This window comes from Aythya ferina, assembly GCF_964211825.1.
Source record: "Aythya ferina genome assembly, chromosome: 9".
Taxonomy (NCBI): Eukaryota; Metazoa; Chordata; class Aves; order Anseriformes; family Anatidae; genus Aythya; species Aythya ferina.
Genome location: NC_140305.1, coordinates 13,085,794 through 13,099,774, shown reverse-complemented (window position 1 = coordinate 13,099,774; position 13,981 = coordinate 13,085,794). Strand labels below are relative to the sequence as shown.

The 13,981-nt window shown below is 44.0% G+C and overlaps 1 protein-coding gene across 6 annotated transcripts in view; it reads right to left on the bottom strand.

Moving 5' to 3' along the window:
• Nucleotides 1–5,637: 5,637 nt before the first annotated feature.
• Nucleotides 5,638–13,981, bottom strand: part of TRA2B (transformer 2 beta homolog) — a 24,679-nt gene continuing 16,335 nt past the window's right edge. For all 6 annotated transcript variants that reach the window (XM_084529480.1, XM_084529481.1, XM_084529482.1 and 3 more), the window contains 5 exons: nt 12,747–12,862; nt 11,419–11,502; nt 7,745–7,807; nt 6,923–6,996; nt 5,638–6,036 (listed from right to left, as the gene is read on the bottom strand). In XM_084529480.1, coding sequence (XP_084385606.1) covers nt 6,026–6,036; nt 6,923–6,996; nt 7,745–7,807; nt 11,419–11,502; nt 12,747–12,862 — 348 coding nt within the window. In that variant the 3' untranslated portion in view covers nt 5,638–6,025. The remainder of the gene's footprint in view (nt 6,037–6,922; nt 6,997–7,744; nt 7,808–11,418; nt 11,503–12,746; nt 12,863–13,981) is intronic.

Below are 13,981 nucleotides of genomic sequence, written 5' to 3'. Positions count from 1 at the left end.
AGGGCAAAAGGGAAGGGAAAGAGAAGAGAAAGGAGAAAAAGAGAAAGAACAGAGGGGAAGAGGAAAGGGAAGCCTGTGTTCAGTGTGCTGCTTTGGAAAACGCAACAGCGCGGCCCCTCCCTGGCCGAGCTCTGCTTTGCCTTCGCCCCGTGCGAGCCCAGCGCCTTCACAGCCAGCATCCCGGCAGCGAGTTTCGCCTGCTCTCAGCCCGGGGCTTTGGGGCACGTGGAAGGGTGGCCCCAAGGGAACAAGGGACCGAGAGCTGGTGCCGCTACCTGCCCCGGCCGGCCGGGTTAGCTGACTTCTCCCCCTCTGTCTCCTCCAGACAACAAAGCCAGATCCTCGTGGAAGGGCGTCAGGGCTGTGAGCGGAGCCTAAAATAAGGTGCGCGAGCGACGCTGGCCTGGCGGGAGGGGACAAGTGTCCTTGGAGAGGAGCGCGGTGCCCCGGTGCCAGCTGTCCTTTGCCGGGTGAAGGGCGGCGATGGAATTCCCGGGATTTTGAGCTGGGCGAACAGCGCCGAAACCCGTCTGCCGCTCTCGCCGCCGCCGCTCCCGTGTCATGCGGAGGTGCCGATGCGCTGGATGGAGTAGGAATAGCAGTGACGGGTGCCTGATGCCATGCGTACTGCAAAAATAGATGTGGTTGGACTGCGATGATGCAAAGCGAGAAGAATCCCTTCTCCTCCGATTTCTTCTTCTTTGCTCCCAGCGCAGCTCCTGCTGGGCTCAGCATCAGGAGCTGTTTGGTGTTTTTTTGTTTTTTTTTGGGGTGCTTTTAGGGCCCGGTGTGTCCCTCTCTGCTCCCTTTCTGCTGAAGCCGATGCAGCAGGGCTCGGTGACACTGAGGAACCCATTTCCCATCCCAAGGGATGGGGCTGTCCCTGCCCAGCACCTTCGTCAAACTGGCAAAGAAAAGCTGAAGGCGCGTTTTCAGCTCCTCCTGCCCAAATACTTAGCGCATGGAGCTCCCGCGTGAGCTCATCCCCCTGCCCACGGCTTTGGCTCTGCAGAAGGAACTCGACGCCTTTCTTCAGATGCCTTCCTGTCCCCTACAGCCCTCCTCGCTTTCCCAGAGTTTTGTTAACCTTGCAAGAATTTAAAACGACGGCTCGGTCCCGATCAATGCGACGGCCAAGACGTGCTCTGGGGGGAGGATTTAAGAGCACCGATAGAGAATTGTTGGAGAGGCAACAAGCGCACGGGGCACGGCTGAGGGTCGATGGTCCTGAAGGTGCTGCAGGACCCAGGTCTTCTCCCACGGGCAGGTGGGGTGTGCCACAAGGTCACGCCTCTCCGAAAAGATGTCGGATGCGTAACAAGTCCGGGAGGCAGCCGCGAGACTGATAAATGGAGAAAAAAACAGGTGAGAGCAAGGGAACGTCGAGGGAGGATTTGTTTAGGCTGGAGAAGATAACGGCCCTGCTTTCCTTTGAAAAAAGCTGGAAACTTTTTGGGGAAAGAGAGCTTTTGTTGATCGGGCACGGGACAGAAGGAGCCGGGGACATTCCTTGGCTGGAGCTTTTGGGAGCAGGTGGGACAAACATCTGGCCAAAAGCCGTGCCCACCAGAGAGGCAGCGCCAAACAAAAAGCCCCGAATAACACCTAAATAACCCCTCCAGCTCCCAAAATGATTCAGTTCCCTTGCAAAGTGACTGATGTTTTCCTTCTGGCCAAGTCACAGCGGTGACCTCAGGTGTCAGAACGTGCAGCAGGGAGGCTGCAGCCTGCCCAAGGAGCTGCGGGGCCGGAGACGGTTTAGTCCAGGTTTTTTATCCCAAAATAAACAGCTGAATCATGTGTCGAGGACCCACAGACCCAAGGCAGAGGGAATCCAGCACAGCCAGGGAGTGTTTGAGAAATTCAGCTTTGATTTTATGGGATAAACACTGCTGCTGCTGCCCAAGTTTCTAACAAAGGATGGATTTTCAGAAATCCCCATGCAAACATCCCTTTCTCTCCTTGTTCCTCCCAAATCTTGGTGTATTTTTAGCGGAGCTACACAAGGCTGAGGATCACGACGGTGACGATGACTGCAACAGTAACACTGTGCTGGGAAGAGACCAGGAACTGAAATCTAAAATCACGTTGATAACCATCCCTTGGCTTTCAGAAACCTCCTAGCAGAAAACCAGGCAGCTGCTATGGAAATGGGGTTGGTCTTCGCAGACAGCACTATAAGTCCCGCTTTGAGAAAATTCCAAATTTGGTTGGAAAAAAAGAGAAATGGTGGCGTATTCTTGCTCGATTTGCTACAACATGAGTGAAAACCCACCCAGTTACTTTCCAGGCTGGAATGAAACAGCATGGGGAGATCCCAGAGGTGGAATCCGAGGGTTTGAGCGCAGCCTCTCTGGGCATTGCTGCTGTGCAGGGGCTGAGCACAGCCGAGTCCTCGCACTCAAGGTTTTAACAGTGGAACGATGGACTGCTGGTAGCGATGCACTAACAGCTCTTTCCCAAGAGGCTAAGCCTTTTGGTGACTATCCCAACGTGATCTTGGTGTAGGACCAAGTCTACCCTGCAAAGGCCAGGTCCCAGAGGTGCACACCCAGCAGTTAGGGGAAGCAATACACGTAGCCACCTGTATTTTGTGCTAAGTTTGCAGGAAACAGTACACAAGCAACAAAATAAGCTACCTAAATCCAAATTACGTAGTTGTGACAGGACGCTGTGTGCATGGAAGCACCGACTATTGATGTGCAGCAGTTCATGAAACCATGAGGACCCCAAACCCTCTTTAGGAACCCCAAATCTGCTGATAACAGCTCCTCCCCCCACTCACACCTTGCCTCTGCAGCTCTTCGTTTGCTCCCAGCACAGCAAAACAGCAGCCAGGCATCAGCTCTTTCTGTAGCCTTTCCCTTGCCGTGTTTTCTTTCCCACGTGCTTTTAAGGTTTGCTGCTTGCCGCAGTCCCGCAGGAAGGAGGGTCAGCGCAGGGCACAGCATCTCACATCCACCCGACAGATGTTGCTCTGATTGCCACCGGCAGCACCTGCACAGGGCTTGGAGGAGTTTTCTCAGTAGATCAAGCAGAAAAACGCCCACATTTCACAGCCCCCACCGTGGCAGGGGCCAGGGCTGTCCCACATGGCGTTCCCATCCTTTCCTGCAGTCTCTGGTCCACAGAGGCATCGCCACCGCTCGGGCGGCTTCTCCTGAAGCTGAAGATTCTCCCCGCTCGGTGAATTTCTGTGTGAAGCGCTGGCAGGGCACGGGGACATCCCGCAGTGATTCAGGCGTGTTTCCGAAGTGCATTGCATACCACAGCAATCTGTCACCCCTGCCTACCAGGGCAGCATTACGCTCGCTGGGGAGCATCTCACATGGGGCTGGTTTCTGGGCTTGACGAGCAGCTCAAGTGATTCAGCAGCAGGAAACACACAGAGAGGAGGCTCTCGGATGGCAACACTGAGGCAGTGCAGGAGAACACACTTTGACCAGCCCTGCGTTCAGCTGATCCTTCTCGCTGGGATCTAGGTCTTCCCAGAACTATCAGGTAGAGGAGTGGGGGGTAGGAGCAGGAGGACACCCTTCTGGCAGCGACGAGCCATCAGATGAGTTCAGCTGCCAGGAACTGCACCACAGATTGCGAAATCCTCATTTTACTAAAATATGAAGAAGCTTACCGGAGGACACATGTTCTTGACTCTGCTTTTGTCGACCCCCCTGTTTAATGAGTCAAAGGAAGTAGAAGATCATGACTAACAAAATGTGGTCCAAAGAACAAACAGCCTCCCTCTGCTCTGCAAAGGTCAGCACCACCCGGTGACTCCACCTCTGCAGGGATAACTCATTCCTGTGTCCGTAACCACAGCCCTGAGAGCCACACCGAGCAGGGACCTCGTGCAGGGATTCACGCTGCAATGGGTCAGCAACCACGCACGAGCTTCCAGCCTAGAATGTTGCTACATGCTCCAGGGGAAGCTTAAACAGAGGTGTCAGCTGGGTTAGGGAAGGGATTATTACTGTTAACTTCAGTTAGAAGTAATTACTGCTAAAAGCCTGTTGTCAGTTCTTACAGCCACAGTAAAAACTGAAATGGACTTAAAAAAAAAAAACCATCTACAGAATTTTCCCTTTACCAAACATCCAGCATATTGATGTCAGCGTTCCTGCCCTCTGCAAAGCTGCAGCAGGTAGGGCTTCTTTCTTCAGCCTCCAGCCTGCTGCCTCACTTCATGCAATTGCACAGAATTTGACAAATTATCCTTCTGAGAGCAAAATGGAAAAGCAAGTTTTTCTCCTACATCAGTATGGAATATAACCAGAAATGAGTACACTGCTGCATCCACATGAAATACGCTCACTGTGAACCAACATGGAAAGGTCAATGCATTTTCTACCATGTAGTATTAACATTAGATCATAGATCCAACTGCACAGACTTACTATGCAGTAAGATGGTATTTGCCCAGACTTTTTAAAATGTAACAGATAACTTAATAGCTGAATACCAAAATGAGTGATCCAGTGCCAGTTTTTAAAATGAAAAAAATAGCCTTTTTTCATTAAATACCTATGAGGAACCTGAAATTCAACTTGTCCTTCACAGGACAGCAAATAATTGGTTGTTCCTAAAAGAACTGGGGTATAGCTCAGATGCTATGCACATACCTGCTGAATTAAAGCCTTTGGTTTGTGTTAGGTCGACAGGACTACTAGAGCAGCTCCCACAGGTTACACGTTTCTGGGGGAGTATGACAAGCTTACAGTAATAAATCTTACCGCTTAAATCCTGACCTGCAATGACTTTGGTGGCACTTCTCTTTCTCACTGAGTGCCAGCACAGCAGTTCATACAGCCACGTTTTGTGTTCTGCGGGAAAGAGTTTCTGATCATGGATCCTCTCCTCTGGTGCGACCTCCTGAAGTTAGCCATATGAAAGCCTTTGCTCAGTAGCGCTTAAAAGGAATCCAAACGAGGACAAGTGTGAGAGCTGATCACCTGCACTACCCGGCCGAGGGAAGTTCTAGTTCAACAGTGCTCTCAACTCTCAAACGTAATTTTCATGCAGGTGCATGATGATCATGAATCCAAGTAAGCAAAAAGGGTACATTTGACTATTGTATGGAGAAAACTGGTAGGAAAGCAGCACTTGAGCACTTGAGTTATATTGCATCCAGCATTTTACTCACATATGCAGATAAAGATGTACTTCTTCAAAGGACAATTGTTGGTGAAGTGAAATCTAAGCAGTCTAAATCTTATGGCACTGCCTTTTGTAAATGTATGGTTATCTACTTCCAAAGACAACCACCCCCATTTCTGAGGGCTCCTTACTTGTCTCTGTTGTACGTGGGATAAAGAATCTCACAGCTCACCCACCTCAATCAAAGCTCAGCAGCATTAACTTGAGTTTACAAGAAGTCTTGCTCCATGTCTATCTACAGTGTGACTGAACAATGTTTCTTCCTCCTGCTACTGTACAAGTTTCATATGGACTTCCCTACACCCTGGATTTACACACCTGAAGCATTACACCTAGAAAGCAATTACCCAACAACACGAACTTAGTGTGAATTTTACTTCTGGATTTTTTTTGCTATGGTTTGGTTATGGAATACTAAGTAAGTGTAGCAGTCCCCTTTCAATACGTAACTTAGACTTGGAAAAAGTAAGTAGGAAAAAAAAATCAAACTTTTTTATTTTATTTTTCACTTTTTGAAAGCATTTTACACAGGTTTTGATCTTCAGAATACCTTGGAATCAGTAGAAAAAACTAACTGAACAGTTTGTCTTTACAATAGAAACCTTTCAGGAGTCAAAATTGAGACTAAAAAAATACATGCAAAACATACTCCTTTCAAAACACAACTTGAAACGAAGCACCAAACTACACAAATATGCAGAATGAAACAGCATTTAACATCACAGAAGTAGTCTTCATAAAAGGTGTAAAAGTCACCTATTCACTAGGCACTGTTCACTTGTTTAAACAGAAGAGACAATAAAAATATTGTCCACAAACTTGCAATTTCAACTCAAAGGCTGTAGCTAGAAATTCCTCTACATGTCATGCTTTAATAGCGACCTGAAAAAAAAAAACAAACAATATATACAATTAGACTTCCAAGCATCAACGGATTTTACAAGTTCCATACCTAACTTTACAGATATGCCTGAAATGTGCAAATTCAAGTGCCCAGTGTCTTGTATTTTTTCATTAAATAGCTATGAGGAACTTGTCTACAACAAAGTACGATGTCAGTACTCTTCTGTCAGGAAGCTCCTTCCTGAAGAAAAAGCCCAGTTCACATCATATATGCACAGGGCTGATGTTTCAGCATGTGATACACACTGTAACGGGCTGAAGCCAGTTTCCCCATGTATCAGGAAAAGCAGTTACACTTGTTTTCATCTGGACACAAATGGTAAAGGTGAGAACAGAACCTAGTCATGCAGGGTGTATCCATTTCAAAGGGAGCATGCTAGGAATGCTATTGTGTTTTATTAACTTTCTGCAAAAACACAGCTTTATCCTTCGTGCAAATAAGCAATTTGGAGAAGAGCACCGCTTAGGTCCCAGACCGAGTTAGCCTTCTCTTCAGCAACTTGTCAGGAATTTTAGTTCCAGTACCAGAACCTGCAAGGGTTGACTATTTGGCTTTGCTGTCCTAGACTCAACCAAACTGTCAATCTGCTACAAAGTGCTGTCCTAACTGGGTTCCCAAGAAAAAAAAGTGCTACTTCAGACTTTTTTTTTCTTAAAAAAGAAAAAGTGGTGTTACCTAGTTTATTTTGTTGCAAACTAAATATTTGCTCTGCCCTCAAGGTTGCCAGTTGCTCAATGAAACTTTAAAGGGAACCGTAGTTCAAAAAAACCAACTACACTGAAGTTATTAGGGGATAGAAAAGCTAAGGAAGAAGTTCAGGCAAAGTGGAAATTTGCTTTTGACATGAGAGCTGTAACTACTCACGAGGTGAATAGGATCGAGATCTGGATCGAGATCTGTAGCCCCCTCGACTGTAATATGGGGATGGTGATCTCCTCCTGTGGAAGAAAGGAACAGAAACAATCCCTTCGTTAAAGTCTGGGGCAGATGAGTGGCAGCAGCTTTTAGTGGGTATCTCTCAATCCTGCTATCAGGAGAAGCTAACGAGCACATGAAGAGCTGATTGACATTTATACTGGATAACAGAGCAAACATTTGAAATTTCTTACCCTTTTTTTGAGCAAGCATTCAGATTAATACTACTTTTGACTAATAAAGGAATTATGCTCTCTTGTGCATCTGACTGTGTCCAAGTGTTGTGTTTCAAGCCAAGAGCATCCCAAACAAGCAGAGTAAGCCAAATCACACCTTACCTTTTAAATTAAAATACTTGTTCTAGATGAAGAGTTGATCTGAACAGCACTCTCTGCTGCCACCTCCCAAATCCCACCTTCAACTCTATGATGCTCTTCCAATCCAGGCAAAAGTTTTGCATTTCCTTGCTTATTTCCACTAATCCCCTAAATTGTCATTCAAGAAAACCATTCAGGACATTAACTTCTTGGCATAGATCAGAAGATTTTCCTGTGCAAAGCTGCACTAACCTGACCCTATACTAACCTCACCCCTTGATTAGGGAAACTTTGAAATAAATTGTACTGCTCACGGCGAAGTGGCAAACATTCAGCAGCCACCCGACTGCTGTAGTATGTTTATAGCTATCCCAGACTGGATTCAAACATCCCCAAAATACCATATATGAGTATCTCTATTGTTAACCAGACACCAAAAGCTTTCCTGTTGTACCTGTAAAACTGATCCCTATCTTGAACAGCTCTCCATCCTCCTCCGCCGCCGCCACCACCTCCTCTGTGAAGACAAAAGCAGATCAATTTTAAAAATTTATAAAGTGAAGTAATAAAAATATTGCCACACAAGCAAAAGTATTGTCAAATACAGGAAAATGATGTGAAGACAAGAAAGCATTTGGTACCTACACTGGACAAAATTACTTCCTCATTACACTCATTTTTGCATCACTGGGATGAGCTGGCTGAATTCAGTAGCAAGTTAAGAGAGGACTCACGCTCAGCTGCCCATTGCTGTATTTTACAAGGGCATACTCTCCAACTAGCAGCAGTTTGAGATTGGTACAGAGCCTTTGCTTCTAAGAGCACTCCTGTTCTCAGATGCTTACCCATTCCAAGCAAGCAATTTTTTTATTTAATTTTTTTAAAGCAGTGAGATCAGTTCGCTGTCCTGAGGACACATGAGCAAGTTGATTTCAAGGTTGAGGCAGGGGCAAAGCAGACACCCTTTTATTTTAACACTTCACTTAATCATGCTTAAACAAGGGCATCTTCAAAACAGCAGTAGAAGTTGCACAGAACTGAAACAATACATTGTAATATTGAAGGATATTTAGTGGCCAGTCCAGTACCTCCACAGATTTAGATACAGCTAAGCATTACTGGGAGGAGATTGCATCAAGCTTGCATTACAGAGCAGGGATGACCACCACAGATGGCTCACAGCAGCTCAAAAAGGCTATAATTTTAAGACAGAAAAACCACCACATTTCCGATCAGCAGGTCTATTTTACTTTGTGTTTTTTCCTCCAGAAGTCCTCCCTCCCCATTTGGTAGATAGCCAGTGTGCATACTTCTTAGGTTATTCTTCAGTTTACAGACACTTTTCCAGACAAGACTAAGCATCCCACAGCAACATGGGGAAAATTATGGGGAAATTAAAGTTTTAGTATGAGAACTCTGTCCTGAAAATGCCCTTAAGGCTTCTCTACACAGCAGGCGAGGAAGAAAGAAAATGCAAAGTAATTGTTACCAATTGATTTTCTGGGGGCAGAGTACAAAACAGATGTTAAGTTTATATATTCCCCTAGACCCTTTCCTGTCGAGGGAGCACCCATGGCACGTCATAAATTAACTGAGGTTGGAAAAGGCCTCTAAAATCACCTGCTCCAACCTTTAGCTTCGCACTGCCAAGTACATCATTAAACCACAGCACTAAGCTCTGTATCTACACGTTTTTACATGCAACACTATTCTTCTCTCTCCTTCAACCAACACCTGCAGGATAAGAAGTAGGTATTTAACTGGTACAGACCATGGCATTTGTTAAGTAGCCATGCGTATCTGTGGCTTATTTTCAATCTTTATCTGCTAGATTTCAATATCTGCAGTATCAATATCCAAGAAGACAGTTTCTGCAGAAAGCTTTTAAAAATTCCCTGATTTTTTTCAGGGAATTGAAATCATTCTTGCTGGACCTGTCAATACTCTGAGAATTTCTCCCCCAAAGCCCTAATTCACGCGACAGACACAGGATGGGAGAGCACACAGGAAAGTCAGAACATCGCCTGGAGCATGACTGCCTCGAAGTGCTGAACCAAAGCATAGTTGTGAATTCCGATACACTACACAAACCAGTACACTAACTGAAGTAGCCCATCTTCTTCTTATTAGTGTGGTTTTCCTCTCCTAATCCACATCCTCCTCACTATCAGTCGTTCACTATCAGTCTCTGCAACTATGCTGACTAGCACACACCCAGAAGTGAAGTAATTCAAACTTCTGATAATGCTTTACAAAGATCCGAGCCACAATGCACCATCAGGGATAACAAAAGGTAACACCTGGTAGCAGAAGACTTTTGTCATACCATAACCTCAAACAAATTACATTTCAAGAACACACAAGCAACAAACAGCAGATTTCAAGGACTGTTTAGCAGACTATGTTTTAAGGCACATGTTGTCTGTTCCCCAGCATTTTATGGAGCTGCTTCACGCAATGTCCTAAAAATAATGAATTGAAATCCAGCAAGGAAATTAGGCATTATAGCAGTAACTATCCTGGGCAAGTTTTTGCACCTAGTGCCCTGAAATAAACAAAGTTTGGTCAAAGATACACTTTTGTGTCACAGCTACTTCATGAAAGCCTACATGCAACAGCTGGCAAGGCAAAACCAGTAAGTCTTGGTGTATGCTTAGTCAGATTTATCCTGCTACAGTTCTCCAAAACACTCAAAGCTGCTGACACAGTAGGGAAATGTATAGAGGCAGAAAATACCCTGTGTTCCCAGAGCTGTGTGCAGAACACTTGTGTCTCCTGCATTCACTGTAAAGAGGTGGAACACCCCTCCCTGCCTCTAGCAGGGCTGGAACACCTGAAGAAGCAAGGCCCCTGCTTTAAATCAGACAAGCAAGGCAGGGAGGTGAGAAACAGAAGCAATGGCTAAAGGCAAGAAGAAAGTGTCTGAGAGTAGAAGGAGGGGTAAGAAAGACAGCTGCCCTCAGTGATTGAGGATCACCACACAAATACCAACGTAAGCATATAGAATATATTTCTTATACATGTAAGAAGGAACAGAAGAGCGTACTGAATGCTAGGAGGATCACAGAATTGAGCATTTTCATCATCTTTGAGGTGTAATAGGATAACGCAATTCAAACGCACGCGTCTCCAATGCGCTGTTGGCAGCAGGCAGGTCACAAACACACCCAGTGCCGACGTATTACAGCTAGCCAAACAGCTCAGTGCTGCTGCACGTACTGAACAAAGGTTCCACAACCATTTAAAGTGACGTTCTTAAACATTGGGCAATTACAGTCAGAAAAAATGAATTGTCATCTTGCTGTCCGACTTAATTGCATCCCAGTCAAATTCTGGGAATTTCACATGGGAAAAGCTCATTCGGCAGTCAAAATGGAGAATGCTGAAGATAAGTGAGCTCTGTCTCCAAAACCAATGAAGTACCAACTGCATTTTCAACAGATTCTGTACTAACTTCACCAACCTTCTGACAATCTGTTGCCACCTGAACATTCACGCTTCTTTTGGTGAAGCTAGCTACTGTTCAACACTTAAGTTTGGACTGAAGACAGACAGAAGTAAGATACGCAAGTCCCTCAAGTAGATCATCTACACACAGCCTGACAAGAGCACGCTAAAAACAACAACAACAAAAAAAACTTTTTCATGAAAATGTCCAGTATAGAACAGGTCACTTTCCAACTTCTGATTCCTCATTTCTGGCAGTGCTTGAAATGTCTACTGTTAACAGGGGATCCTGGTGACCACTTCCTACTTTTTGTCTACTACACTCAGAAAGTAATTTGGCGTTATAACACAAACTCTAATATTAATGAGCACCTATATTGCCACCATTTTAATGGTAATAGAGGAATCAAAGAATTCTTTTTGAAAAAAGAGTACAGAGAACGTTACTTTGTTTTTCAGAACTTACTGATGATTGAAAAAAGCATTAACTCCTGCTAAACAGCACGAAGTATATCTCCCACTAATCTATTTTACACCAAGTAGCCTCGTTGGTACAGATTTTGTACAAAGAAACCACAATTAAGATGAGCCTAAAAACATATTGGCATACTTCTGAAGGTAGAAACATAGATGAGAAAGCACAGTTCAAAAAGTAGTCCAGAATTACAAATATTGCCTCACCTATATGATCTGCTGTAATAGTCACGATCATCATATCCTCTATCATATCCTCTGTCATAGTAATCTCGTCGTCGAGAGCTGCCGCTACAAGTAATGGAAGAGAATTACATTTAATAAAATATAAAGCATTGTTTGCAGTGCATCCAGTCAAGTACACACCATTTTAACTGGCTTAAATGACTACCTCCTGTCCTCACCGTTTAAGTGATGGCTGAGTGTTTCCCACCTATGGAGACGGAGACAGATCTACCTAAGACTGCTTTTTAAAATGCTTGAATTTAAGACTGCTCCTTTCCTCCTTGTCTGAAACCTCTTAACCTTTGGATATCGCAGGCACAAGAGGAATTCCATTCTGTGGCAACTCCTCATTCACTTTTAACTCTCAGAAAGCTTATTTTAGAAGAACTTCTCTATTAAAAAAAAAAAAAAAAGCTTACAGCATCAATACAACATCAGCTACACAGCCACCAATACCATACGCTGAGAGTCTTGGGAAAACAATTGGGAAACCACTTGGGAAAACAACTCACATTCTTGGAAACTTCGTCAAATGTTTACACTTTGGATAGGGTAAACTGCAAAGCTGCACAATAGTATTTGTTGATGTACTCTTGAAAACTAGAGCTTGCAAAGCCATTAGCATTTGAGAACACGTAGGGGAACATCCATTAATCAGAAACAACTTGAAATAGTTTAGAAATTAACAAAGATTCTTACTGCAGACTTAAATGTTTAGATAACTCATGTTTTGGCATAACTAATGAACACAGGTTTCTGCTTATTGCAATCCAGACTGACACTGCATCAGTCTCTGACAAGTGCTATATAAATTAAACACCTTATAACTAAAGAGTAGAAAGATACATATTATTACTGATAGCAGTCCATGTGAGTTTTTCCTTTTTAAATAAATCTGAAGAACCTCTTTTATCAGCTGAGTTTCTAGTTTTCTGAGGCTTTGCCAAACAGCCACACCAGTGTTAGCACAGCTCTTCCTAAGGAGACTTGTTAAAAATATGATTAGGCATCAACGATTTTCATATTTTAGCTCCCAGTACTGAAACATCCACTTACTGTGCTGCATGCAAGCCAGAAGCAAGGACGTATGTTCTTCTTGTGCCCACATACCAAACTACTACATGTAGACACTAACTTTCAGAATAGCACATTAATGTAAGAGCCTGATAAACTAGGAAAAACACACAGTGACAGGTCTCAAAGGAATATATACAAGAGGTGTTCTGTGGGTTTTATTTATTTTAAAACACAGGACACAATATAACCTGTCGTTATTTTTTTTAGGAAAAAAAAATCAGGAGGTAACTTACTAAGTTGGTCTTCCCATGTAGATTCCAGGGGTAGGTGTGTGAGGTCTTTTTGTAATGGAGAAGTCTACCCGGATTCTTCTTCCATCCAGCTCCATTCCATTGGCACGTTCCTTTGCCTAAGCAGAGATAAAAATACAATTAGCTGTAGGTATGAACTTTAGTACCAACACAAGCTCCTAACCACTGCATGAAATATTTAGAAAGTCCTCAGAAGAGCTCAGTTAAGACCCAAGTCTAAGTTTCACACATGCCCCATACTTACATACTGAACATAAACTCTTAAGACATTCTAACTAGCTGGATATAAGCCTCAGTAATTACTTAAAGGTGACTTACATTGCGTGAAATGCCTAAGAGGAACATAATTTACCATTTGTTTCATTAACTGTTTCTAACATGATTAAGAGGAGCCTTTGAAAGTGCTTGTGTAGGGAAATCGTAACTACTCCAACATGGAACACTAAGCATAGAATATACTTAGACATTAAGTCTACGTATCGGTGCTCTTTTAATTTTTCCCCCCCTCAAAGACATTCTCAAAATCTACCATATCCTTGAATATAGTAGTATTTGAACCATAAGCAAACTCAAAGTAAAAAGCCTGAAACCACTTCTTTTTCTGCCAAGTAGCATAGCCCACATTCAAAGCTTCAACCTACCATGGAAGTCTTATGCTGAATATGGGAAAAAAAAAAAAAAAAAAAGACACCCCAGATGGTAAGAATTAGAACTCACGCAGAAGATAAACCTGATCACAGCCCACAGACACAGTGCCACCCAAGGCAGGCCCGAGAATAGAATTGTATTCCCCTTCCCATGTCCGTTCCATAGCACTTGTAAGCACACTTGGTAATCTATTATATGGTATCGACACCACTTCGATTCACACAGTCCCTTAGGGTTTCAGGCAGTCACTTGCAGAGACCAGGAATGCCAGAAATATTTGCCTGGCCTTTTATTTTCCATAAAAAACTACTCCCCCACTTTCCTTCTGAAGCTCTACATAAGTCAGCAGGATGCATGCTAAAGCTCCTACAGGGCACCTGAGCGTTTGAGAACTGTGCAATATCAGTCTGGTGCACTCCAAGCAGTAATACTAAACAGAGGGTCACGTGGAGCTCGGGAAGAACTTCCATCTCATAATTTGAAGAGAACATGTGTTTCTATTTTCTTTTTCTTGTTGGCACAGTTGCACCATGCTAGGCTGAAGATTGCTTTTGTGACTAATACAACAA